The sequence below is a fragment of the Nelumbo lutea genome, chromosome 7 (genome assembly GCF_056320005.1).
Source record: "Nelumbo lutea isolate HS-2025 chromosome 7, American lotus-T2T, whole genome shotgun sequence".
Lineage (NCBI taxonomy): Eukaryota > Viridiplantae > Streptophyta > Magnoliopsida > Proteales > Nelumbonaceae > Nelumbo > Nelumbo lutea.
The window spans coordinates 38,793,770-38,821,650 of record NC_142690.1 but is presented as its reverse complement, the minus strand read 5'-3'; the positions used below and the strand labels follow the sequence as shown (position 1 = coordinate 38,821,650).

Sequence of the window (27,881 nt, the reverse complement as noted above, 5' to 3'; positions counted from 1 at the left end):
GGAGCAATGGGAGCAAGTGTACCTGGCTGATGAGACGGATCTGCCTCGGGTGAATCCGATGATGTTGGTTGCATAGTGTCCGGCTCCACGGCTCTTGAACACTGTTGGCTCTTATGGCAATGATGAAAAACCCGAAGCGGAGGAGGATCGGGTAAAGGAGGTATTGAATTTGAGTCGTCGCCTGTTTCTCCTCAACCCTACTCTCCCCCTGAGGAGAAACCGATAAGAACAGTTGACTCTCAAAGAATGAGACATCAATGGAAACATAGTACCTGCAGGCAATGGGATCATAGCAACGATACCCCTTTTGAGATGAAAGGTAACCAAGAAAAACACAAGGAATAGATCGAGGGTCAAGTTTACCACGAGTATGTGACAGGTTGTGGACAAAACAACGACACCCAAAAACACGCATCGGAATGGTGGATAGTGGGGCTATAGGGAACAAGAGCTAATGTGGGGCCTTATACTCTAGTAGCCGAGAGGGCATGCGATTGATGATATATGTCACACACAATACTACATCCATCCAGAACTGTTTTGGCACATTCATATGAATCAGCAAGCCACGAGCAACTTCGAGAAGGTGACGGCTTTTTCGTTCAGCCACACCATTTTGTTGGGGTATCCTGGCACAAGAGCTTCGCTGAAGTGACCCACTCGAAGCAAAGAACTTCGTGAGATCACTATGGAAATATTCCTTTGCATTGTCCGACTGGAAGATATGAATTTCCGTTTGGAACTGAGTGAACACCATGCGTTGAAAATCTTTCACAATTTGTGGCACTTCATCTCGAGATCGCATAGGGTAAACCCAAGTGTATCGAGAATAATCATCAATCAAAGTAACAAAATACTTATAGCCAGCCGCAGTAGGTAGAGTAATAGGGCCCCAAACATCAGAATAAACAATATGAAATGGAAATTCAGATCTTTTATTTCGTAAAGGTAAAGAACTTCTACAATGCTTACTCAACTGACAAGTTTGACACTGTAACTGACTCACTGACAAGGACTCAAACAACTTTGGGAACATAACTTTTAACGACTCAAAAGAAAGATGACCTAAACGACTATGCCATAAATAGGCCTGACTCTCACTCGACGAACTTGTGGACTCAGTCGCCACTAGACCAGCATTATTCTCCAACATGTAGAGACCATCCACCATGCTTCCTCTATCAATCGTCTTCCCCGAGGTCAAATCCTGAAACATGCAGGACATTAGGAAGAGTAAGGCCAAGTGGGAGAGATATGGTGCCTCGGCCAGCTATTGTAGAAAAAGAACCATCAGCCAGTCTTACCTTATCTCTCCCAGAGAGAAGGTTATATGTCTAGAACAAATTTGACTTACCGGTCATGTGATTTGAGGCTCCGGAGTCAATAATCCAAGGTGAATCAGTAGTATGAAATGACACATGGAAGGTTGTGGCATTACCTGATGTAGACGCAAATGAGGTAGGTGTAGGCCCAAAATCCACCTGGCGGAGAGTCCTACCATACAATTCCAAATGTTCACGGAAGGAGTTGATAATATCTTCCTTAGGGTCAGAACCGGGATGTCTCTCCTGAGTTACGGAAGGACTAGTCTCTGTCGATGCCATATTAGCTGAGTTATACCTTTTTTTATTCTGCTGGCCTGGTTTCTTGCCCTGATCTGGTGCTGACTTCTTACCCAAATCTTGTGCCCATTTAGGTTTTCCATGGATATCCCAGCATGTATCTTTAGTGTGTCGTGTCTTCTGGCGATGAGTGCACCAAAGCTTGCTTTTATCTTCTGATTTTTTCTAAGTGTCACCCCTTTTAAAGCCACCTCCGACATTTGTATCTAAATTTCCCCGGACCGCTAGGGCAACTGACTCCCCTTCTACACCATTCATCACACTTCTTCTACTTTCTTCTGACTGCACCAAGGCATACACCTCCCGGACTGATGGCAAGTCTTTACCACCCAAGATCTGTACCCTGATGGACTCATATGACGAATTCAGCCCTAGGAGGAAGGAAAACACTCGTTGTCGTGATACAAGTGACTTATAGGCCTTTGCATCTTCATCACACTTCCAATTCACATTCTAATAGTGATCAAGTTCCTTCCATATTGATGTCAAATCAGAATAGTACATCGAGAGACTCCTCTCCCCCTGCTTACTGAAAGAATGGTAGGACCCATCTAATGGACGCCATAAAGGTTGCGGAATGGGTGGGCAAATTTCAAAAAAATTTCCTACCTTCTCCCAACTGGGAATCATATTCCCTAAGTTTATAATACAATATTCAAGGATCCTACTTGAACCATAATCAAACTAGATCTGTACCAAAAGATAAATGGGAGGAATATACCTGATCCGGAGAAGCAGTATCTCCCAAAGTTGGTGTTCACACCCAGTGCGTCCTACACACTGGATCCTTCACACGAATCCTCTGGAAACACTAAACACTGAATCCTTTTAGTCTTTGTTGCAAGACTAATGTCAAGAACAGATTTCTTGACTTTCTTTTTCTGCAAAGATCTAATCTTGCAAAAAAAAACAGATGGCGGCGGCAGGAGGAGAACTCTAAAGGTGAAAAGGCTGAACTGCCTTTTTCTTTTTCTGGAGTATGAATGAGAGCCTATCTCAATTCGCAGGAGATATCCTATATCTCTTCAAGGTGGTTCGAAATCTGATATTTCTCTTTCTTGGTTAGGGTTTCTCCTCCTTTCTTCTTGAATAAGAATCCTCATAATTAGGAGTTATCCCAATCCAAATCAGTATTTGGATAGGGGATAATCTTAATCCTATCTGCAGATAAAGTTAGCTCACTCCTGATCTTATCAGGAGGTTACCAGATTCAAATCTAATTTGAATTTGGTCTCCAAGAGTGGATAAGGCTAAAGGCCCAATCCTTTTACTAACATTAATCTCAGATTGGCCCCAAGGATGGGTGATCATATCAGCCCACCTCGAAATGGGCTTCTGGCCCATTAAGTGTTCAATGTCTAATTACTTTCCAATCTGCTGCCCAGTTGGGCTTCTTTGTATGGCGTGGGACCCAAGCATTGATCTACACACTAGCCACATGGGTTCGGCCCAACCTTTAATACAAGGCCCAGCCGAATTCACTGAAAAACTCAATGAACCCCTTGAGTCCATCATATGGACCCTATGGGCCCAACACTTACATTAAGTGGTCCCTGGGCCAAGCCATCTTATAAAAAACCCAGGGACTGTGGGCAGGTGCAAGATTAGCCCATCAGGTATTATCCTCAATGGTCTTACACTTAACCTTTCAGCCCTTAATGATCAAGCACTGCCCGACAAGAGAGGACCTCTCCCTCGGCTGCAAGGAACAGTGCCACACTCTCCTCTCACATGGATCCCGGGAATTAAAACCATTTGCAAACAATTTGAAACCGTACATATATGTATAAATATATTAATTTTGCAAAACAAAATTCCAACGATTGAAATCAACTGCCGGTAGTTTGGTTTCCATCAGAGAGAGTGCAGTCCCGATCATTACCCTTTGTCCGACAAAGTGGCTGATTCTGTCACTATGATCACCCACTCAGATGAATTCTCAAACTGCCCCAACATACCCAGGTTTTGATCCCCGCTAAGGATCTCACTGATTTGCATATCAAAGGCAGCCTGATCCAACACTTAGTGAAGTGTCATAATCGAGTCTAGGGGTTAGGTGTAACTTTCCAGTTTTGCCCATCTATCTCCAAGGTCCAGGGCAATACTGCATGTGCCTCGGGTCTTACCCTGATGGCTGAAACAGGCCATCCCAACACTTGGTGGCACACCAGCATCAGCCTTGGCAGGATAAATCTCCCCAGACTTATCCAACGGCTGTGAACATTTAAAACTAACATGAATCTCTATAAATGTCCAGTTTTAGGGTTTTACACAGAATTAAACCAAACAACATGAATCAAACATGCACTTTATTTATTTCCATAAATAACAAAAGTACATCAAATCAGATTGAAGCTAAGGGCATACAAAAACTGTCTAACACTTACAAGTAGAAGCTTCAGCTTGTAATTGATATATCTTGACATAGTGTCTCTATTCTGAATAAGTGGACTTTGCTTGTTCCCATATCTCACAAGCAGTTTTAGCCCACATAAAAGTCTTCCTTACTTGTGGCAACATTGAAACCAAGAGCCAAGACATCACCATACTGTTCTCTTGGTTCCACCTATCATGCTCAGCACTTCCATACTTCGGTTCCTTTACTCTCCCATTGATGTATCCTATTCGCCCCCTAGCAGTGATGTAGAGTTTTATCCCCCTAGACCACTCAAGGCAATTCAGACCATCAAAGGGAATGACAGCCATGGGAAAGCTCATATCCATTCCCCCACTCACTCCACTGTGGCTCCCTGAGATCTCTGAAGTAGTAAAATTCTCAGTCGACATGGTCAAGCAGTTAATCAGTCCCAAACACCGGACTTAGGACCCCTCCTTACTCCACAAAACAATGCTCCACTCAGTTCACACCCACACACTCGGATTTACCAACCAGATTGAGCACGAACAGTACCAAATTCCGGACAAAAACTGAGGTAATATTCAGCAGAATTCAGACCTGTATAGTTTTATCAGTCCCCACCTACCAGAATTCCAGAATGTCTAACAGCCACTAATCAGCAGGAGAGATCCTTCTTACTTATAGTCAACTCAAACCATTGAGAAGACAGGTCATCATTGACCTACAGTTGTCTAAACACATGAACAGGATCACACGATCCAAGAAAACTAGGGTTACACAGGTTTGATAGCATTCAGCCACCCCAGATTCATAGGGTTTTCACTCGGCACATGACCAAGGAGAGTAAAGAAGAGAAAAATAGGGAGAACTGTACCAGTTGTAGCTATTCTATAGTCCAGAATCAGATTTCTTTTCTGCTAGTCTGTTTGATTTGTTCTTTGGGTTGATCGATCTTCTCTTGACATTAGGGTTGATCGATCTGCTCTCTTTTAATCAGCATTCCCGCTCTAATACCATCTTGACAGTGTAGCCGGCCAGAGATAAGAGGAAGAGGAGAGAAGAGAAGAGAAGAAGAAGAGAAGAGAAGAGAGGAGAGAAGAGAGAAGGTTTGCAATGTAACAGTACTGGCGGTGCCAGTGTTTATTTTACTATATATAGGGCAACAAAAATAACAAGGGAAAAGACCCTTGTGCCCCTGAGTACAATAACAAACATAACAGAAAAAAAATGAAATAAAAAACACTTTAATTATCCAAACAGGCCCTAACATCTACAACTAAGTTATTTTAACATTATTCTAACAGAATGCAAATCCAATTTGCCCTTCAACATGATTCTTTTTCCCTTCTAGTAGGCTAAATATCATTTCATTATGACTTTGTTTGGATTGGACATTAACGGAAAAGTGGGATAGAACAAGGTTTAAAAAATCAACATGCATTATTACGCTGCATAAGAAAAAGTTGTCCATAATGCATTTCCAAAAAGCAATACTATATTTTTTAAACTTTATTAGCATAATAATTGAAAACATGGTTCGCAATGACGACAATATTTGGCAAAATATTCTCAAAATATCCCCATTTTCTAGGTGGCGATACAAAATCTTCCAAGAATCTTTTTTCCCAAATATCCCCAATATTTTACCAATATGTTGGCAATATTTTAGATCTCATTTATAGACTATATATTTAAAGTTCTGGAATTTTAGAATATTATTAAAACTTTTCAATATTTCATTAAAATCATCAGAAGTTTTTAAAAGTATTTTCCTACAAGAACCAACAAGAAATTGATGATTGAGAATTGGTTTATTACTATTTTGTGTGGGTCCTAACAAATGTTTATGGACCCAATTCTTATAGAGAGAGAAATTTGTTATGGGAAGATTTAGAAGACATTAACAGTTTGTGGGAAGATTCAGTGACTACCAACATGAAAAGGTTCAATAATTTTATTGAGACTTGTGAGCTTAAGGAAACTTCCTTTGGACAAACACGATGTACATGGTCTAATCTTCAAGAGAATCCCATTTGTCCTAAATTGGAAAGATTATCCACGGTCCACCTTGCCCTAGTTGGGGTGGGTTTTTAGACCATTGATTGGGGTTCAAGCCGGGTTAAAGGAAACCCGAAGCTCTAGGGATCAGGGACGGAGTGGGGATGGTATTTGTCCACCCCGCCCTAACCCTAGCCTAAAACCCTCCCCGACTATATTATATAACATAATATAAAATCATTAATATATTCTAATAATGTTGTATTATATTATATACTATATTATATCACATAATATAAATTAGTTATAGGTAGGTTTAAAAAATAAAAAATAAATAAATTTATAAGTATACAAGTAGGAATGACCAAGGCAAAAGACAAATTCGAGGATCCCTATTCCCCGCAGGGACGAAGATGGGGTTAGGATTTTCAGCCCCACTGGGGTTCGGGGCGGGGAAGGGGTGGGGCATTTGAGTTCAGGGTCAGGGACAGGGCAAGCGAAACCCAGCCCCACCCCGCCCATTGCCATTCCTACCCTAAAGTCACTTCATACCATTGACCTATTTGCATTTTTCAACTGAGGGATGTGGGAGGACCTTATCCTTTCAAGTTTAAGAAAAAGTGGCTCACTCATCCAGGTTTCCTACAAAAGTAAATGATGGCCAGGTGATCAAGGACAATAAGTAATATAGGAAGGTAAGATATTACATAGGAAATTACAAAATGTGAAGGTAAAAATCAAGGAATGGAATCTAACCCACTTTGGTAGGTTGGAGGCAAGAAAAGAAAGAGCAAGGGCAACTGAATGAAGAACAAAGTAGCGAGACATGGAGATTAAAAATAGAATTGGAGGATACTTTACTAAGGGAAGAAATTTTGTCTATAGGTTGGAGGTTGGTAGTTGAATCATCACACAACAAGAGGAGGTAGACAAAGCTTTTATGGATCATTTTAAATATGCTATAGAAGGCCATTTGGATGGAAGATGGAATGTTGAGCGATTAGATTTGCCAATAATGGGGAGGGAACATTGTAAAGTGTTGGAATGGAAATTTGTACTGGAGGACATTAGGAATAGGTCCAAGGGCCCAAGGTTAGACAAGTTCACAATAGCCTTCTATTGAGATTGTTGGACATTTTGAAAGATGATCTGTTAAGAGTGTTTAATGAGAGTTCCACCATCAGGGGATTGTCACTCTAAGTATAAATGCAACATTTATCACTTTAATCCCTAATAAGTTAGATGCAACACCCTAAGGATTTTAGGCCCATTAATTTGGCTACTAGCTTATATAAAATCATTGCCAAAGTGCTTCCCTAAGAATTAAAAAAGTCTTTCCTTCTCGTAACTCATTTCCAAGGGCATTTTTGTTTAAGAGAGACAAACTATTGATTGGATTCTTATTACAAATCAATGTATAGGGGAATTAAGCTGAGTGGGGAGGAGTGGGGTTGTGCTTAGATTTAGAGAAACCTTATTATCTTGTGGATTGGGATATGATAAAATGTCATCTTGTGGATAGGGAGTATGGATTGGGATATGATAAAATGTCATCTTGTGGATAGGGAGTATGGATTGGGAGTGCTTCCCTAATAGAGGTTGTGGATAGACTGGGCCGAATGGGCCCTAGCCCATTAGTGTCTTTCTTATTATTTCTTTCTTGTTATGTTTTCTGTAGAGAAGATGGGCCGAATGGCCCATAGAATGTTTATCTTTTATGTTCTTTGTTGTAATGGGCCTTAATTTGGGCTTATTATTTCTTATGTTATGTCTTTTTAATTTTCTGCCCAACTAGGGGCTTCTCTGTAAATTACCGAAGTTTAACTTAATGAAATAGAATTAAGGGTGTAAGAGAAGAGATTATGTTCGAAAATATCTCTCTCTGAACCCAAGTTGCCGCCACCTTCTTCTTCTTCTTCTCTCCTCTTGAACTCTAATTTCTGCTACTTTCTTTTGATTTGTGCATCTTTCTAAACAGTCCTTTCTTCTCAAAAGGCTGTTTTTCTTCTTGGTATCAGAGCAAGCTCATTTTTCCCTTTTTTCACCTTTTTTTCCCATACACAGTGCGTATGGAAAACTGAATCGTATGAATAGTTAAAGACACCTATTTCAGCCCAGTTGTTAGTGGTTTCTGGAGAGAAGGGGACTGGTATGAAGGAAAGGTTTAAGATCATTAATCCCTGTTACATCAGTACCAGTCACTACTATATCATCAACATTGACAATAAGATATACCACCAAAGAACCTCTCCTCTTCACAAAGAGGGCATGATCAGACTGAGTTTGTATGTAGCCAAAGTTAAACAAGGGCAGCCCGAAACCTTTCAAACCATGCCCTAGGTGACTGTTTAAGTCCATAAAGAGACTTCTTCAACTTGCACACATTTCCCATCATATATGTCCCATACATCCCCGGTGGAAGAGACATATAGACCTTCTCATGTAATTCTCCATTCAAAAATGCATTTTTCACAGATGTCATTTTTGCAATAGGAGCAAAGGTCTCCAGATAGTCAATCCCATATGTTTGAGTATAACCTTTTGCAACCAGCCTAGCTTTGTACCTTTCAATGGTGCCATCAGCATGGTATTTGATGGTAGTAGAAGTTGTTGATAACTAATTCTGATGTAAACTTTGTGAAGAAAAGTAGAAGATACTGAAAGGTTTCAGTAAGAGAGAAAGAGAGAGAAGAAGAAAACAGAGTGGGATGAAGCCAGAATTGAATAGATCCGGCCGACAACCCCTCTTGGAATTATATACTTAAAATAAAATAATGAAAGATTACAAGAATGCCCTTAGTAGGGTGGCTACTTTAAGTAGCTGAACAGTCACAACATAAAAGCATAAACTAATGGGTCTACAGCCCAATAACTTCCTAACTTAACAACTTAAAAATAAAATAAATGATTGGGCCCAATAACTTGAAATCGGCCCAACTCAACACTCACCCTCAAGTTGGGAGTAAATGTCACACATTCCCAACTTGCATAGATCATGCTCCAGCTTGTTCCTTGCAACACCTTTTGTGAGAACATCAACAAGCTGCAAATCAGAAGCAATGTATGGAAGACAAACTTCCCCTGAAGTCACCCTTTCTCTTATGAAATGCCTATCCACTTCAATGTGCTTTGTCCTGTCATGTTGAACTGGGTTGTGGGCAATGTTAATTGCTGCCTAATTATCACAGTACAGCATCATAGGTTCTTCTGCCTCAACACCAATCTCTCCTAACAAGAAGCGATTCCAGAGAAGCTCTGAAACTCCATGTGCCATGGCTCTATATTCAGCTTCTACAATTGATCTTGCTACAACTGTCTTATTACGTAAAGGATAAGTGCTTCTACAATGTTTTGATAACTCACATGACTCATAATGAAGACTAGACAAGTTAATTCCCTTAAACAACTCTAGGGATAAATGACCCAAACGAAAATGACATAGCATGACATGACTAAAAGACTCTGAAGAAGTAAACCTAAAAGCAACTCTTTCAGGTTGTCCTTGGCTTTGTCCAGGAGTATCTAGCATATATATTCCATTCGCCTCATGGCTACTCCCAATCACTTTCTGAGACTTCAAGTCTTGAAAAACACAATAAGGGAAGAAGGTTACACTGCAGTTTAAGGATTTAGTTAAGCTACTCACTGACATCAAATTAGTATGCAGTTTAGGGACATGAATGACAGAAGTCCCTTGCCAGAGATAGGAGCAAGAGAGCCATCAGCTAGGATAATCTTATCATGGCCAAAAAGTAAGTCATAAGAGCTAAACATAGTAGAAATGTTGGTCATATGATTAAAAGCACCTGAATCAATAATCCAAGGGATCCTACGATTACCTAAGATGGCTACATGGTAGATAGCAGCACATATACCTGAATCAGCAAATACAAACGTAGTTGGATTGCCTGAAGAGTTGGAGGAGGTGGCTGTACTCTCAAGGTGGTTGATCATCCTCCCATATTTCTCATACTCCACCTTCATAACAGCTAACTACTAACTAGCAGCTTTCTCATCCGTGGCACTCCTGTCATTATCTGGCACTGTGGCTGCATTGGCACTCCCAGTCTTCCCATTTTCTACCTTCTTTTGAAAATATGGTGGAATAAGGTCTAGATGTAGCTTCCAACATTTATCCTTTATATGTCTTGGTTTCTTACAGTATTCATATATAACCTCATTCTTCCCTATACCACCTGTAGTCATCTTAGATTTCAACCCCATATTAGCAAAATGGTCAACTGGAATAGTCCCTTGAAATTGAACCATCCTCTTGCTCTCCTCACTACTCACCATGGCATAAGCCTGAGGCAAATATACATTGTCTTTAGCTAGGATTTTCTGTTTGGTAATATCAAATTCTGGATTCAATCCTGTCAGGAATTCAAAAACCCTATTCCTCTCAACTAATTTTCTATATGTCTCTACATCATTTGTACTTTCCTAGACAACTGTTTCCATGAGATCTATCTCTTGCCACAAGGATTTCAGCATTGATAAGTAGACTGCTAAAGGTTTCTCCCCCTGCCTTAGATTGTTCACATCACTTCTTAACTTGTAAGCCCTACCCACATTCAGTTTTTGTGAATAGGTTTAAGGAACACTACCCCATATTTCCTTAGCAGAATTCATCCACAAATAGTGCTAACTAATTTGCGGTTGCATCGAATTCACTAACCACCCAATAATAGTGTAATTCTCTTGCAACCTTTTCTCATAAGATGGGTCATATTCCTTCGGTGCTTTCTTGCTCCTGGAAATATATCCCCACTTGCCTCTACTACAAGCATGTATCTTTACTAATTATGACCATGCTAGATAGTTAGTCCCATCAAGCTTGACTGTGATCACAGCCAATAAAGAGTCTACAGGTGCTCCCGGAACCTGTTCGGACTCTGAGCCCATCTTATTTTCAACTCCAGAAGCATCCATCTTCCTCAAACAACTCCTAAAACAGTTTCAAATGACAAATAAAGAAGATAGGAAATAACAAACACCAAGTACCAACCTTCACAAATCCCTAACAGCCAATTGCATCTCACCCGAAACCTGGGAGAAACAGAAAAAAAAAGCAGCCACTCCTTGTAGGCTTCACAGAACTATGCAAAGCTTGGATCGATCTTCAAGGTAATCAAAAATAGCCCCTTCAGCCACTGAGCGTCAAGGTGAAGCTTCCTGTGGGACCCACAATTAGAACTCTCTAGTTGTTTAGAGTTTGGGGGCAAAAAAACAAAAATTGTTAACAATATGAAAGGATATCTTCCTTTTTCTCCAAGAAACCACTACCAACTAGGCTGAATATCTTCTTCAATCCATCATTTGATTCAGCTCTCTACACACAGTGTATGGGAAAAAAAAGGAAAGGAAAAAAGGGACCTGCCCTGATACCAAGAAGAAAAACAGTCCCAAAAGAATAAGAAAACTGATTAAAAGAAGGGGAAAAATAAAGGAGATAGAAGCAGCAGCAGCAAGAAGAAGAAGAAGAAGAGGGAAGAAGAGTTTAGTTGTGAGCAGGGTGAGGAGAAGAGTTGTCCGTACTACCCCTCCTTCCCCTAATCCTTTCATTAAAAATTTAATCACTAATTTTTAAAAATTACATGTAAGCCCTTAATTGAGCGGCCAGCTAATTAAACAAAATAAAATTGATGTTAACAGGCCCATTAACAAAACAGAACAGAAGAAAAAAGAAGAAATATCCAGGTGTCAGATTATCGTTGGGTCAAAAGGGGCAAGAAGTTTATACGTGAGGTTTTAATTGCTTGGTCTGGATTTCCTCTGGATGGTGCAACTTGGGAATCCTGTTCTCACATCAAACAACAGCACCCTGCTTTCAACCTTGAAGACAAGGTTGCTCTCGGAGGGGGAGGCAATTGTTGGGAGCCCGCAAGGCCCACCATCCCCAGCTGAGACTAAGGCCCAAGAGAAGGCCCATGCAGATGACCACCCAGCGGAAGAAGGAGAGACCCAGGCCCGTCGCCCTATTAATTTTGTGTACACTCGGAGGCTGAAGGACACATCAGCTTAATCAGTTGGAATTTGCACATGGGAAGTCAGAATCGGTTATGAACCAATCAGTAAATAATGGTTGTAATAAAATAGTATAAAGTGTAGTCTTGAGAGGATAAAAGCATGCGAGAGATATTTTTCTGATTCTTCTTTCCTTCTCTGTGGAGGTGAACCCCCTCAAAGTGGTTCCTGTACTGGGCAATGACTCAACAGTTTCCTATCATTTGGTATTATCCCACCATCTGCGTCCAATGAGATGACTCTAAAGATGGAGGTGTTGAAGCTACTGGTGATGGTTGATACCACCCAAACACCCCTCAACGATCCCATTTGTGTGACAGAATTTCTAGAATTATGTGAAGGCCTACTGAGTGACTGAATTATTCCTCATTATTTCTTTCCTTAAATGTCCTTGGGGCCAACTGCCATGTATGCTAGTTCAAATTTTGTCAGAACTTTACCTTAAGTATCAGATACAATAAGAGAATAAGAATAACATTAGATCTTTAAAATTCAGTGGGATAGATGGTTAGCTACATATACATTCTCAAACATGTGCATCACTTTAGAAGTTTAGAGTGACGATTTATCTTTTGCAGTTTTCATATGTAAATGTATCCATTTTTCATTTTCAATAATCAGAAAATCACAATAGTATATGAAAATAAGATAAATATAAAAATAAAACCTGCCTAATGCTCAATTAAAATAAAATTGAAAGAAAACTATGGTATCTCTAACCGTTTCAGCTCGAATGAAGCCTTTCTCAAAGTCAGAATGAATAATTCCAGCAGCTTGAGGTGCTGTCATTCCTGTAGATCAAAGAAATATGACAGACAGAAAAGATTTTACTCAAAGAGGAGTCAAAAAAAATGACAAAAAAAATTATATAGTCAACACCATTTCTGGTTTGCATCACACTTCCTAGCATTCATTTATACAAGCCAATTCAAACTTAGATTAGATTAGGTCCAAGTCAAAAAAAATCTCAATTAATAACCAACTTCACCAAGTCATCTAACCATTCATACTCATGATTTAAGGTTCAAAGTATCGATATTCTCAATTTTGTGTATCAAGAGTTTCTTTTTATTTTTTGGTCTGACAATTCGACAGGAGACCTGACATCACATATTAGAGTCTTGAAAACATAAACATCTTAAATTCTTTATACTAAGTGTATCGATGACCCTGAAAACTGATACACATCGGTCGAATACACACAGATAAGTAGCAATACTTTGAACCTTGCTCATGATACAATTCAAATGATCTCGTACCAATATTTTTATCCTTTTTTAGTAAAGTTCACTGTTACCAATGTTCTAATCTTTGTTGTATAATGCAAAGAGTAGCAAATAAAACAAACCAGCAAGTATAGTCCATGCTTTTGTTTCCTGCAAATAAAAGAAACAAATTTTTTAACCGGTTTCGATGAAGTCAAGGATAACTGATTTTATGGCTTTGCAGGATTGTTCATTTCACCTTCTCTCCAGATGTGAAGTATGTACGTAGCCCCAACAGGCCATATGTTGCTCTAATAAGATTTCCAAGACCACTTTCATTGACACCAAGAGACTTCAAATACTCAACCCTTTCTCCAATTGGAAGTTCCGTAAGCTCGGATTCAACCTGCAATTATATTAGTATCTAGGCACAGAATATTTGGTGAATTTCAATAACAAGTGCAACATTAATGTTAATTACATATTCACTCCAAAAAGAGATCAGAATATTGCGTAATGGCATTTTTACATGTTCATCATCTAGTCTCAGCATATCCAGTCTACCCCTCCAAGACCCTCAATAGCTGGGATCAGTGTAATGGCCTTTCTACACGTTTATCCCAAAAAAGAGTTGGACTTGTAGGTCATAGAAAAAGGATTACATGATAACCTTCAAAGGTTTTTCCCCTTTACCAGAAAAGTAAATGGTCATCTGACAAGTGTCTCCTTATCAAGGTTTGAAATCTTGATATTTGAAAATGCTGCCTGAGGAAATAGGAATAATTTGGGTAATTATCAAAAAAAAGGAATAATTTGGGTGTATATTGCAAATATTTCTAGACAAATTGAAAATTAAAATGGGGATGGGGCCAGGGGAATTCTGGAAAAAGAAAATGGAAAATTCTGGCCACCACTTCATCTGTTTAGAAAGAAAACATTAAAAGACTTAAAAATAGATCATCACACATACACAGTAAAAAGAAAAAAGATAATTAGCTGGGAGAAGTAGATCTCCAAATGAATCACTCTTTAATGCAGGAGCTGAAGAATCAGATTTGAAATTTTCTGTATCTCTGTATATTTGGACAGTATAGGTGTTTACGTCATTTAACTAGTCCTGTGTGGGCCTAGGCTATAACATCTTCTTCCTCTGGTTTAGTAGGGTTTGTCTTTCAATTTTAAGTTTATTTGCATTAGTAGATAGAAAGTTATTGTGTTTCTTGATGCACAAGAAAAGGAGTGGCATTTTTTGTAATTATGGTAAACAGTACTCCGGACCACACAAGTCACTCTATGAATAGATGTATTCTCTTCCTTTTGAAGCTAATGAATGAATGAAGATTTCTTTAGAGCTCACTTGCTATATGGAGTGATTCCTACAAACTCTAGAATGATTCCTTGGGATTTCTCTCTTATCTCTTTCTCCACCCCTCTCTCTATATCTATCATGTGATAGTTTGTTCCAGCCCTATTGCATCAGTTTTGGTATCAGAGCTAATGGTTAGTCACCATGTTCACAAACTGACTGCTATGGGCCTAGGGTATCATTTAAACAATCCCATGGGTTTAGAATCAATGATGATAGGGTTTTTGAGCCATATGTTAGGTATATGTTGATTGCTACGACTGTGGTGGCACAGAAGGTGCTAAACTGATGCCACAAGAATGAGCTTGCAATGAACTCAAGACCACCACAAGCCTGCAATAGATCCAAAGCCGCAACAACAAAGACAAACTCAGAGCCATTGTGAGCCTGCAATGAGCATATAAAGCTAGCCATCTTATCCTTTTCATGCCTCATCCTATCCTCTTCTTATGTCTCTTCAATTAAACCACTCCCCCAAAAAATAAATAAACAAGTAAAAAAACGAAAGCCCAAGATACATGACCACTTGGTCTTCAAGTTCCACAACAGTCTCCAAAGAAAGTTTTAATCTAACTGAATATCTTCTCTTCTGATCATCCATCTTCAAGTTCCTTCTATGACCCACTTCCTGCTCAATTCTGGCATGTCCAGACCCATTGCTAGCCATCTTATTAAAGAGGTGGAAATATGATTGACATTTTCAGAGGGTCAATAACTTTTTTAGTACTTAGATAACTGACATAATTACCTTTTTGTAATAAGAATATAAAATGGGTAAACCGCAAAATAACACATTTTAATATTTTATGATGAAGTAAATAATTCAATCAATTTTTAGATAAAATATAATTCATTTAACCAAAATAGTATCAGAGTGGAGTAGTTGATACTTGCTCTAGAACTTAACAAGAAAAACAAGAAAAAAGAATAGAAAAGAAATTTCTGATTTGGGATTTATCTTAAAGAAGATTTTCAATAAAAATCTCAATACAGCAACATTTTCCTAGACATCCTCTAATATTTGTAATTGTAATGAGTAATCAAGACAAACATCAGCAATATTTTGGAGATATATTACCGAGTTTTGAACTTTTTTTCTGATTCAGCTAGAGTTGGGCAGTTCATTGAGGCAGAAGATGCAGTAGCTAAAGAGTTTGAATCAATTCCTAATGACAGGAAGATCCTAAAGACAATAAACATAAGATTCCCCATGGATCTCTACCCAATACAAGTCTTCCCTGTTTACCCCTTGTCTAGCTAACCTGTTGCCACCCCTTGGAATCCAATGAAAGTAGCACTCAACTCTGACGCTAGTGCCCTGTCTTCTCTTAGAATCCCCTTCCACTACTACTTTAGAATCCCCACTATTGTCTATCTGTATGTCCAAGTTCCCATGGCATTTTTCTTCAACCACCCCACTACTACTTTAGAATCCCCTTCCACCATGATGTTTCTGAAATTTAAGCTCCCTTACAACTTGTAGGCCTTGTAACTCTGCCAAGAGTTCAGCGCTTGTAGAGTTTCCAAACCCAATGGGCCCCAAACAAAGGGCTACTATAGATCCATAACAGTGTCTAAAAACTCCTACCCCTGAATTTCCTGGATTGCCATCAAAGTTCAGGTTCAGGTGTGGGAACTGTGGAGACTTCCAAGGAATACACTCTTTTGATCTTGCCATATAAGAGCCAGCAATGATTTGCCAATTTCTTTCAATGTCATCATAGGAAACCAACTCAAATATGTTCAACACTTGTACCCGACTCTAATCATAATGGTTTCAATTAAGACCTCTTTAGCTAGACTTTATCTTCAAAAATTCACCTATTAGCTCTAACCCCTCTTCTTAAGAAGTGAGAAAAAAGAGGAGCTGAACCAAAAAAAATTACATCTGAAGAGGGATACCACCTACAACCAAAAAGAGAGAAGAAATCATCCCAAATGGCATCAACACAGGAGAGGGAGAATTGCAAGTGCAAAGCATTGTCAAGCATTCTCACTACTATCCCTGCACAGAAAACAAATGCTAGGAGAGATGCAACAGTTCAGCCTTCTCTTTTGCAAGATACAAGTATTGATCCTTCAATGCACCACCTCCCAGCAAAAAGATTTGATTTTAGGAATAGGACTCCCCCCCCCCAAAACAGTCTTAACAGGGCAAACATGAAGTTGTCAATCCAAGAACACTTCAGTCTTGATAGTTTTTATGTATTTGAATCAGAAAAGAAGTAGTTGCAACACTGAAAACTAAGTAGAAAACTGTAGAGAAGAGGATAAGAGAGAAAAGAAGAGAGATTGGGAAGAAGAGATCGCAGGACTCAATGGAGACCCCGCCTCTATATACTTTATACAATAAAAGGCAGAATTACAAGGCTGCCCCTGCTTAGGAGACAGCAGTTAAAATGTCTTATAAGTAACAGGCCCAACAAAGAAACATAACAGCCCACTAATACCCAACAAATATAAACATAAAAGCTTACTCTTCTACATGTCCCCTCTTGTGAAGATGTCTGACCATTGTTTAGTTTTCAAATTATTTTCTACTTTCTGGGTGGATGTTTCAATTTATGATGGGATCACAAAGATCATATACTGTTTTTTTCTTTTTTTCTTTTTTAATAAAATTTCCTTTTATTGTAAAAAGGAGCAAATACCAGGGGTATATCACAAATATTGAGGATGCATTTGACAATGCTCCTAATTAAGAACCAAGAGATGAGAATTCCAAATATGTCATACCTGTGCTGAGATTGTTACTAGTCCAGATTGTAAGTCAGATGCAAGCTTTGTCACTTCTTTGACATGAGGATTATCATTAGGTTCAGCAAGATCAGATTCTGCTACATTAACTACATATATGACTGGTTTCATTGAGAGTAAACAAAGATTCTTTATGGATTCCTTTTCAAAATCTGTTAGAGTTACTGCACGTGCCGGTTTTCCATCCATAAGTGCCTGCCTAATTTGTTCCAAAGCAGATTTTTCTGCTTCCTCCTGAAAATTATGGAAGATTGCACTCAAATCTAAGAAGCTCTTTAATTCTAGCACTTGAATATGTATAAACCAAGGAAAAAATGATTACATGCTGCCTACAGAGTATCTTGAATGCAATGATGAAGACTTTACCTTCAATTTTGATTGTGAATCTTTTGCTTTGCCCTTTTTTAGTTTCTCTATTCTTTTCTCAATCTGCATTTCTTATAAGAGATTTAAATTAGATCAGTTAACTATCCAAGAAGGTTTTATCTAAGCACAAAATCAATAGAAGGGATTAGCATTAACTTCTTTTTCATTTTAACACTAAGGAGATATTTGAAATGCACAAAATCAATAGAAGGGATTAGCATTAACTTCTTTTTCATTTTAACACTAAGGAGATATTTGAAATATGTCCAAGATGAAAAAATAAAAAAGATGCAAAGCATCCATTAATATAAAAGGAATGTAATTTTTCAATGCATAAATTACAATGCCATTTCACCACTGACATGTGGTGAACTCAGTCATTTGATAAACTGAGTTTTTTTGTCTAAAATTTTTGAATAAATGACCAGAGAAAATACTACTGGAAGGATAGTGGTTTAAAATGTCTATAAATTTCCTAATATTTCCACAACATATTTCCATTTCCATCACAAAATTTTACTGGAATTAACATGTTCCCTAGTGAACACTACTAGCACTAGTGGAGTGCAAGAGATAGTGTTATAACATAAGTTGGTGACAATAGATATGTGGAGTAGCATGTTATTGCAGGTAGTGTTCACTCGGGAGTACGTTTGAATCATCTGAAGTTAGAACCTGCTCTCTCAGGAGCCATTCAGTAGGTAGACAGTCTTATATAATTTTATGGAAGAAATTATGGTTGTGCAAATAGATTTTATGGAAGAAATTAACTATGGTTGTGCAATGAAAGTTATAACCTGATCCAAATCTGAGAAAATTAGCTCTAAGTTGATGATATCAATATCAGACTTTGGATCAACTTTTCCATTTACATGAACAATGTCATTATCCTCAAAACAGCGCACTACCTGAAACATCATATAATTGTCTTGACATCTATGAATCAATACTATCAAACGGACAGGTAGCAAAAAGAATAAAAGTCTGAAAACATAGCTTTGACTACAAAGTTCATTAATGAAAAATGGCATGTCGGTATGCAAATGGGACTTGTAGTAATGTTAAGATATAACTAGAAGGTACTTTTATAATGTTTTCTCCAGTTACATTAAGTATAAATAGTTGAATAAGGTCTCTTTAGTCATTACCCATCTTCTAATCCCCCAAACAGTGGCAGATCCAGGACCTTTGATCACTGGGGGCAAACATTATCATAACATCAATTTAGCTGTAACATTTGAATCATTAAAACAAAAAATTGAGATTAAAATATGTTCACTCTGAACATTTTAAGTGAAACAGATACATCTCACAAATGGATTGTCTTTTCTCCTAATTTTTTGTGATATTCTTAAGCATATAGGGATCTAAAAACTAAAAAGAAAGGAAAAAAAATGTTCCTAACACAGCAATGGTTAGGGAAAATTTGCATAAAAGAACTAGGGGTTGTAATTGTAACACACCAAGAGAGCGATCTCCTCAAGTGTGTTTCACCCTTTAAGAATGTTAGAGTGAACAGAGATAGAAGGGAAGTACTATATGGATTTGAGCTGAGCCGAGCTGAATTCGTCTCAGCAGAAAACAATAGGGCTCAAGTTTGAGCTCAAACTCGATTCGAGCTAGAAATGCTATAGCTCAAATTTGGCTTGGCTCAAAAACTCATGTTGGAGCTCAGCTAGACTTGAACAGAAACCCACTAATAAAAACACCCCATATGAAACAAAAGAAATCATTATTATACTTTTTCCCCTTTTATATTTATCACCAAATATCAAATTATTTACTTTCATGCCACCATATCAAACAAAAACAATGACCACATGGAGATGGCCGCCAAATGCTATCGCAGTTCTGTGCGGCTTATAGGTGCTTCAGGAGGGGTAGCATTCTCAGTCATGACCAATGGGGTGGAATGGAAGAGCCGGAGGGATGGAGTGTCCAGGCAGTGTTTCCCGTGGGTAAGGTTGACCCGTGTATTTTGCTGATGAAGGTCATGGGGTTCTAGTTCAGTGGTCCTAGGATGGACGGAGGGCTAAGTGGATGGACCAACTGGGGGAAATAAGGGTTCTCCGGTGCGGCTGTACATTGCAAGAGCAACTGTAGTGTGTGTCTCATCTTGGCTTGCATCTGTTCCATGCAAACGAAGTGCTCCTCAAAGTCATAGACTTTGTGGGACAAAAATTCTATGTCTGCGTGGTTGCTCGATTCTAGGGGAATAGGCACTTCAGTTCCCATGTTTTGGGTAAATCCTTCGTTGTCAATAGGCTCTTCCTCTCGACCAAGGGAAAGGTCGATTCTTTTGGCTGCCATCTCCATGATCAAGTTAAACCAGAGATTCTAATGTGAGTGGGGTGGTCAGGCAGCAAGGGATAGTCTCCTTGAAAGACAAAGGATGACCAGGGATGTATATGAAGGAGGGTGTAAGGGGGGCATCGGAGGAAAGGGAATTGCAGTGTAGCAGGAGGGAAGGAGTTAGAAGGCTAGAAGGGCAAGGGACTCTTGAGACTGATCTCATGCAAAGAACTTCAATCTCTCCCTTTTATAGAGAGGCTACCAAAGCTATAATGAGAAACATACAAATAAAGACTTTTCTCGTTAGGAAAGTGGATCACAATTCTCTGGTGCTTAGAAGGTAAGCCTTACTAGGGTTTTCCCACGTGTCCAATGAGGATTTTTGGGATTACGATTCCCCTTTTACTTAAGATTCTCACATGGTGTGTCTTTGGCTATGGACTTTTCAAGCTTGCTCACAGTCACATGTTAGGAATAAGGTTCTTAAGTTCTTAGGATAATGAAATGTCTTGGTGACATGGCTGTTGTTTGAATTTTGTTAATTGTTTCTGCTGTTATAGTTTATGATATCAGTTTTAGAGTGTTGTAAGCTTGTTTACTGCTTTTTTTTATTATTATTTTATTAGGGTGTGCCACCAGGGGCAAGCTTGTAATTCCTCATCTTTTATTTTTCATCTCATTAATATAAATAGAAGGTTAAGCGTCGCCAGCCTAAGTTTTTGGCTCCCAAACAGTTGTTCTCTCTTCCTCTTCTCTTCTTCTTCTCTTCCTTATCTTCTTCCTAGAAGAAAACATGGTATCAGAGCATACTTCTAGGCAATAGGAGGACTCTTCTCTCTCAGAATTCATCTCTTCTCATCAGATTACTTTTTTCTTGAACTGTGAAGCGCGAGAAGCCAAGAACCAAATCAAACTGGTCAGAAATCTCAAACTGTGATTTCTTTGGGTTCTTTCTTGACCGTAACACCAAGGAAACCCTAGTTGGTGTTGCTGTGCAAGAAACCCATGGAACCCTTCATAGGAGTTCCAAGAACACCACAACAAAATGCTACAAAACGGTGTTGCTAAAAGAAAGAATAGACACCTTCTTGAAGTAGCACGAGGCATGATGTTGCATATGAATGTGGAAAAACGTTTCTGGGTAGATGTTGTTCTTGCTTGCATATGTCATCAATCACATGCCCTCTAGAGTATTGAACTACAAGTCCCCCCATCAATTGTTGTTTCCTCAATACCCTCTGTTTTTCATCCCTATGAGAGTGTTTGGTTGTCATGCCTTTGTCCATGATTTGTCTCCTTCTCATGGGAAGTTGGACTCTCAATCTATTCCGTGTATCTTCCTTGGGTACCCCTCCTCTCAAAAAGGGTACCGGCGTTTTGATCCTGTTGGTCATAAGTACTTTGTCTCTATGGATGTTTCTTTCTTCAAGTCTAAACCATTCTACCCTGCTTCTCCTCAGGGGGAGAGTAGTACAGAGGAGGAAAAGTAGGTTCGCCAAGTCTCACTTCCTTCTATTCCAGATCCAACTCCATTTTGGGTCTTTCTGTATACACATCGTAGAAACCAACAGTTTCTATGGATGTTTCTTTCTTCAAGTCTAAACCATTCTACCCTGCTTCTCCTCAGGGGGATAGTAGTACAGAAGAGGAAAAGTAGGTTCGCCAAGTCTCTCTTCCCTCTATTCCAGATCCAGCTCCATTTTGGGTCCCTCTGTATACACATCATAGAAACCAACAGTGTCTATGGATGTTTCTTTCTTCAAATCTAAACCATTCTACCCTGCTTCTGTTAGACAGTTTTCGTATGCCCTTAGCTTCAATCTGATTTGATGTACTTTTGTTATTTAGTGGAAATAAATAAAGTGCATGTTTGATTCATGTTGTTTGGTTTAATTCTGTGTAAAACCCTAAAACTGAACATTTATAGAGACTCCTGTTAGTTTTAAATGTTCACAGCCGTTGGATAAGCCTAGGGAGATTTATCCTGCCAAGGCTGATACTGGTGTGCCACCAAGTGTTTGGATGGCTTGTCTCAGCCACCAGGGTAAGACCTGAGGCACATGCAGTATGAGATTACTTGAATCCTTGAACCGGACCAGATTTCCAGTATTGCCCTGGACCTTGGAGATAGATGGGCAAAACTGGAAAGTTACACCTAACCCCTAGACTCGATTATGACACTTCACTAGGTGTTGGATCAGGCTGCCTTTGATATGCAAATCAGTGAGATCCTTAGCGAGGATCAAAACCTGGGTATGTTGGGGCAGTTTGAGAATTCATCTGAGTGGGTGATCATAGTGACAGAATCAGCCACTTTGTCGGACAAAGGGTAATGATCGGGACTGCACTCTCTCTGATGGAAACCAAACTACCGGCAGTTGATTTCAATCGTTGGAATTTTGTTTTGCAAAATTAATATATTTATACATATATGTACGGTTTCAAATTGTTTGCAAATGGTTTTAATTCCCGGGATCCATGTGAGAGGAGAGTGTGGCACTGTTCCTTGCAGCCGAGGGAGAGGTCCTCTCTTGTCGGGCAGTGCTTGATCATTAAGGGCTGAGAGGTTAAGTGTAAGACCATTGAGGATAATACCTGATGGGCTAATCTTGCATCTGCCCACAGTCCCTAGGTTTTTTATAAGATGGCTTGGCCCAGGGACCACTTAATGTAAGTGTTGGGCCCATAGGGTCCATATGATGGACTCAAGGGGTTCATTGAGTTTTTCAGTGAATTCGGCTGGGCCTTGTATTAAAGGCTGGGCCGAATCCATGTGGCTGGTGTGTAGATCAATGCTTGGGTCCCATGCCATACAAGAAGCCCAACTGGGCAGCAGATTGGAAAGTAATTAGACACTGAACACTTAATGGGCCAGAAGCCCATTTCGAGGTGGGCTGATATGACCACCCATCCTTGGGGTGAATCTGAGATTAATGTTAGTAAAAGGATTGGGCCTTTAGCCTTATCCACTCTTAGAGACCAAATTCAAATTAGATTTGAATCTGGTAACCTCCTGATAAGATCAGGAGTGAGCTAACTTTATCTGCAGATAGGATTAAGATTATCCCCTATCCAAATACTGATTTGGATTGGGATAACTCCTAATTAGGAGGATTCTTAATCAAGAAGAAAGGAGGAGAAACCCTAACCAAGAAAGAGAAATATCAGATTTCGAACCACCTTGAAGAGATATAGGATATCTCCTGCGAATTGAGATAGGCTCTCATTCATACTCCAGAAAAAAAAAAGGCAATTCAGCCTTTTCGCCTTTAGAGTTCTCCTCCTGCCGCCGCCATCGTTTTCTTTTGCAAGATTAGATCTTTGCAGAAAAAGGAAAGACAAGAAATCTGTTCTTGACATTAGTTTTGCAACAAAGACTAAAAGGATTCAGTGTTTAGTGTTTCCAGAGGATTCTTGTGAAGGATCCAGTGTGTAGGACGCACCCTGCTGATTCTGTTCCATCCACAGCTGTGTCATCTTCAGCAGGAACGGATCTTGGAGCATTCTTTGGGCGTGAACACCAACTTTGGGAGATACTGCTTCTCCGGATCAGGTATATTCCTCCCATTTATCTTTTGGTACAGATTTGGTTTGATTATGGTTCAAGTAGGATCCTTGAATATTGTATTCTAAACTTAGGGAATATGATTCCCAGTTGGGAGAAGGTAGGAAATTTTTTGAAATTCGCCCACCCATTCCGCAACCTTTATGGCGTCCATTAGATGGATCCTACCATTCTTTCAGCTTCTCCTCAGGGGGAGAGTAGTACAGAGGAGGAAAAGTAGGTTCGCCAAGTCTCTCTTCCCTCTTTTCCAGATCCAGCTCCATTTTGGGTCTTTCTGTATACACATCGTAGAGACCAACAATGTCCTAAAGATGTAGAACTACCAGATTCTATGTAACCGACGCCATTAGACTCCCGAGAGGTAAGTCCAAATGTGTTGGGCACCCTTATCCCTATTAATCCCCCTATTCCCATTTCGATTGTGGATGATCTTGACATCCCGATTGCTCACAGAAAGGGAGTCAGATCATGTACTACCAAACACCCCATTACCCACTATGTATCTTATGACCATATTCCCCCTCTCACTATGCATTCTTATCTACTATTGATAGTATTTCCATCCCGAAAATGTGGCAAAGGCTCTAACTTATCCTCAATGGACAAATGCTATGAAAGAGGAGATTAATGCCTTTCATAAGAATCACACTTGGGAGTTAGAGGATCTTCCAAAAAGGAAAGACCCTGTGGGGTGCAAGTGGGTGTTTACAATAAAACACAAAGGCTGATGGAACAGTAGAAAGATACAAAGCAAGGGTAGTAGCAAAAGGGTACACCCAGGTTTATGGCATTGATTATGATGAGACATTTGCCCCTATAGCAAAGATGAATTCAATTCGAGTTTTGTTATCATTGGTTGCAAACCTTGACTGGGAATTGGATCAACTTGATGTAAAAAATGATTTCTTAGATGGTGATTTGGAGGAGGAGGTTTATATGGTCCAACCACCAGGCTTCTGTGCAAAAGGAAGTGAGAATAAGGTGTGCAAGTTGAGAAAGTCTCTCTATGGCCTAAAACAATCTCCTAAAGCACAATTCAACAGATTTCATATGACAGTTCAACAAGTAGGATTGAAACAATGTCAATCTGATCACACTCTCTTTGTTAAAAGGTGTTAGGAACAAATTGTTGTGTTGATAGTATATGTGGATGATATCATCATTACAAGGAACTAGAGCTCTGAAATACAAATGTTGAAGGAGTTCTTGGCCTCCCAATTTGAGGTGAAAGATTTGGGTCCCCTAAAGTACTTTCTTGGGATTGAGGTTGTCTGCTCAAAAAGAGGTATCTTCATCTCTTAAAGGAAGTACATCCTAGATCTGCTACAAGACATAGGCAAGCTAGGTGCAAAACCAACAGACACCCCTATGGATGTTGATCATAAATTGGGTGATTGTGATGGTGAAGTTCTAAGGGATGTGAAGCAGTTTCAAGGACTAGTGGGAAGATTGTTTTACTTGTCCATAACATGCCTGGACATAGCTTATCCGGTTGGTATTCTAAGTCAGTTTATGTATTCTCCTAAGACACCACATATGGAGGCTGTAGAAAGAATTCTTAGGTACCTAAAGAAGTATCCAAGAACCGGCTTGCTATTTCATAAGCACAACCATCTAAAAGTGGAAGTCTATACAAATGTCGATTGAGTAGATGTTGTGGATGACAAGAAATCTACATGTGGGTACTGCACTTTTGTGGGAGGAAATCTAGTGACGTGGAGGAGTGAAAAGCAAAATGTGGTTGCAAGATCTAGTGTTGAAGCCAAGTATAGGGCTATGGCACATGGGGTGGCTAAAGCACTTTGGTTGAAGAATTTACTAAGAGAGCTTGGGTTCCCAGTTAATAGCCCCATGTCTCTCTATTGTGATAATAAGGTAGCCATAAACATTGCTACTAATCCTGTCCTACATGATAGGACAAAACACATTGAAGTGGACAAGCACTTCATAAGAGAGAAATTAGAAAATGGTGAAATCTGCACTCCTTCTGTTAACTCCAAGGAGCAACTGGCTGATGTTCTCACAAAGGGACTTCTATATTTGTGACATAATGAGTTATGTGACAAGTTGGGCATGATAGATATGTTAATTGTTTCTGTTGTTATAGTTTATGTTGTCAATCTTAAGAGTGTGGTCAGATTGTTCACTGCTTTTCTTATTATTGTTTTATTAGGGTGTGCCGCCAGGGGCAAGCTTGTAATTCCTCATCTTTTATTTTTCACCTCATTAATATAAATAGAAGGTTAGGTGCCGCCAGCCTAAGTTTTTGGCTCCCAAACAGCCATTCTCTCTTCTCTTCTCTTCTCTTCTCTTCTCTTCTCTTCTCTTCTCTTCTATTATCTTCTCCTTTTCTCTTCTCTTCTTCTCTTCCTTCTTCTCTCTTCTTCTTCCTTTCTTCTCTTCTTCCTAGAAGAAAACAATGGCCTACTGTGACGAGGCAAGTCATCGTTGCCCATTGTGGTTGGGCATGAGACGAACCCTGTTCGTTGGAGTTCCTAATCTAAAATTTCAACTACAGGATTCACCAACAAGGTAGCTGCTTGGGAGTGCCTATGTATAAAAAGATATGCAAACCTGAAGTATTGAGTCAACCTCACGAATATGCGAGAGGAATTTATTCCCCAACCCCTGTAATGGAAAAAAGGAAATACCTCAAAAAAGTGGAAAGAATAAAGTGGTTAACCAGAAAAATGCAAAACTAAACTTCTAAACCAGGAAATTCCACAGAAAATTAAGAACCCAATAAAAAGTTGTCACCTCCCCGTGACTGGCTCCTTTTACAAGCCCAGCAATATCTACAAATTCAATAGAAGCAGGGACAATACGTTGAGATTTGCTGAGATCAGAAAGCACTTGCAGACGTGGATCTGGAACTGCAACAATCCCAACATTGGGCTCTATGGTGCAAAAAGGAAAATTAGCAGCTTGAGCTTTTCCGTTCTCAACCTGCATCGTATTATAAATCAGTCATTTTAGAATTACTGAACAAGGAATGTTATTTGTGCTGGCCTAATAGACGCGTCTAACAGTGAACTAATTCAATGACGAACAAGCACAACATTTAATTATTTTCATGGGTAATTAATACATGAAAGAAATAGGTAAAACAACCACTTTACGAAATGACTGTGCGTGTGTGTGTGTGTTAGAAAGAGGAAATGGTATTGAATCTAGGCACAAACTTAATACAAACTAATGGCAGCAGACATACAACTTCAGAACCGTAAACTATCAATTTCTGTCCTATCAATTTCAATCAGAAAATCTAAATGGGTACTTTGTATTTCTTCTTTTTTTATTTGGGATTGGATATGAACAAAACTTCTATAATTTCTTGAGAAATAACTCAAACAGCATTTCTATCCAGCAAGCTTCACTGAAACAAACCAGAAGGGAATGCAATAATCCCTGTAATTAGATGAAATTCGAAACGAGGAGATAGGAGAGATGGGAAAAAGGTGCTTACGACAGCATTAAAGAGAGTAGATTTCCCGACGTTGGGAAGTCCTACGATGCCAGCTTTCAAGCTCATGCTTATCGTTGATGAAGAAGAGAATCGCCTCCTAAAGACAGGTCTGTCGATGAGATTAGCATTTCCTGTGGAATTCCGCAATTGTAGAAAGTGGGTTTTGCAGAAAGAATACTTTAGAGGGGAACCCAAAATGGGAATAAGGTGCTGGCAAGTGACTTTCGCCATTGTTGCTTCAAAGTTCACGGTGTTGGTGTGGAGGGGATATTTTTCCCCGAAAAAAAGCGAGGGAAAAGAAATCCATTTCGTACCTTACGGAAAACAATCCCTGCCTTAAAAATAAACTAACGTGTCACGTTGGGAGAAACCTTTGGACAGCACAGGCTGTCGAACATAGACAGCCAAATTTTTCTTGCCTCATCTGAATAATATTGAAATTGAAAAATAAAAAAAATAAAATATCTGTATATAGCAAGGAAATGTCGAATTCAAATCAGCCCCAAAGCACATCTCCGTCGTGTATTGAGAATATCTCCCACGATAATATCAGAAATGATGATGTCATCATCGAAAGATCCAAATACACAATACAAAGTGGAGATATGTTGTGAGACATTGTTGGGGGCTTATTTGATCTCGGAAATGTTACTTTTTTGAGTTTTTTTTACTCCATGTCATAATGACACTATCAATGATTTTTTTTTTTTTAATTCGCACGGTCGTTAATTCACCACATGGTTTTCAAAACCAAATCGGACGATCGAACCAGAAAACCATGAACCAGTCATCCGTTTTACCCCAGAACCGTTATTTCCCCAAAAACCGTTGATTTGGTCAACAAACCGCTGATTCGGG

General features: G+C 39.3%; 1 protein-coding gene across 4 annotated transcripts in view; it reads right to left on the bottom strand.

Annotated features, from left to right (window-relative positions):
• Window positions 1–27,429, bottom strand: part of LOC148846146 (GTP-binding protein-like protein) — a 47,598-nt gene extending 20,169 nt beyond the window's left edge. For 2 of the 4 annotated variants that reach the window (XM_088954455.1, XM_088954456.1), the window contains exons 1-9: window positions 27,024–27,429; window positions 26,315–26,503; window positions 26,132–26,185; window positions 18,498–18,608; window positions 17,701–17,763; window positions 17,314–17,568; window positions 13,471–13,617; window positions 13,355–13,382; window positions 12,727–12,797 (exon numbers count right to left, since the gene is read on the bottom strand). In XM_088954455.1, the coding sequence (XP_088810581.1) occupies window positions 12,727–12,797; window positions 13,355–13,382; window positions 13,471–13,617; window positions 17,314–17,568; window positions 17,701–17,763; window positions 18,498–18,608; window positions 26,132–26,185; window positions 26,315–26,503; window positions 27,024–27,254 (1,149 nt within the window). In that variant the 5' untranslated portion in view covers window positions 27,255–27,429. The remainder of the gene's footprint in view (window positions 1–12,726; window positions 12,798–13,354; window positions 13,383–13,470; window positions 13,618–17,313; window positions 17,569–17,700; window positions 17,764–18,497; window positions 18,609–26,131; window positions 26,186–26,314; window positions 26,504–27,023) is intronic. The other 2 variants (XM_088954457.1, XM_088954458.1) reach the window with 1 other exon arrangement.
• Between the last annotated feature and the right edge of the window lie 452 nt (window positions 27,430–27,881).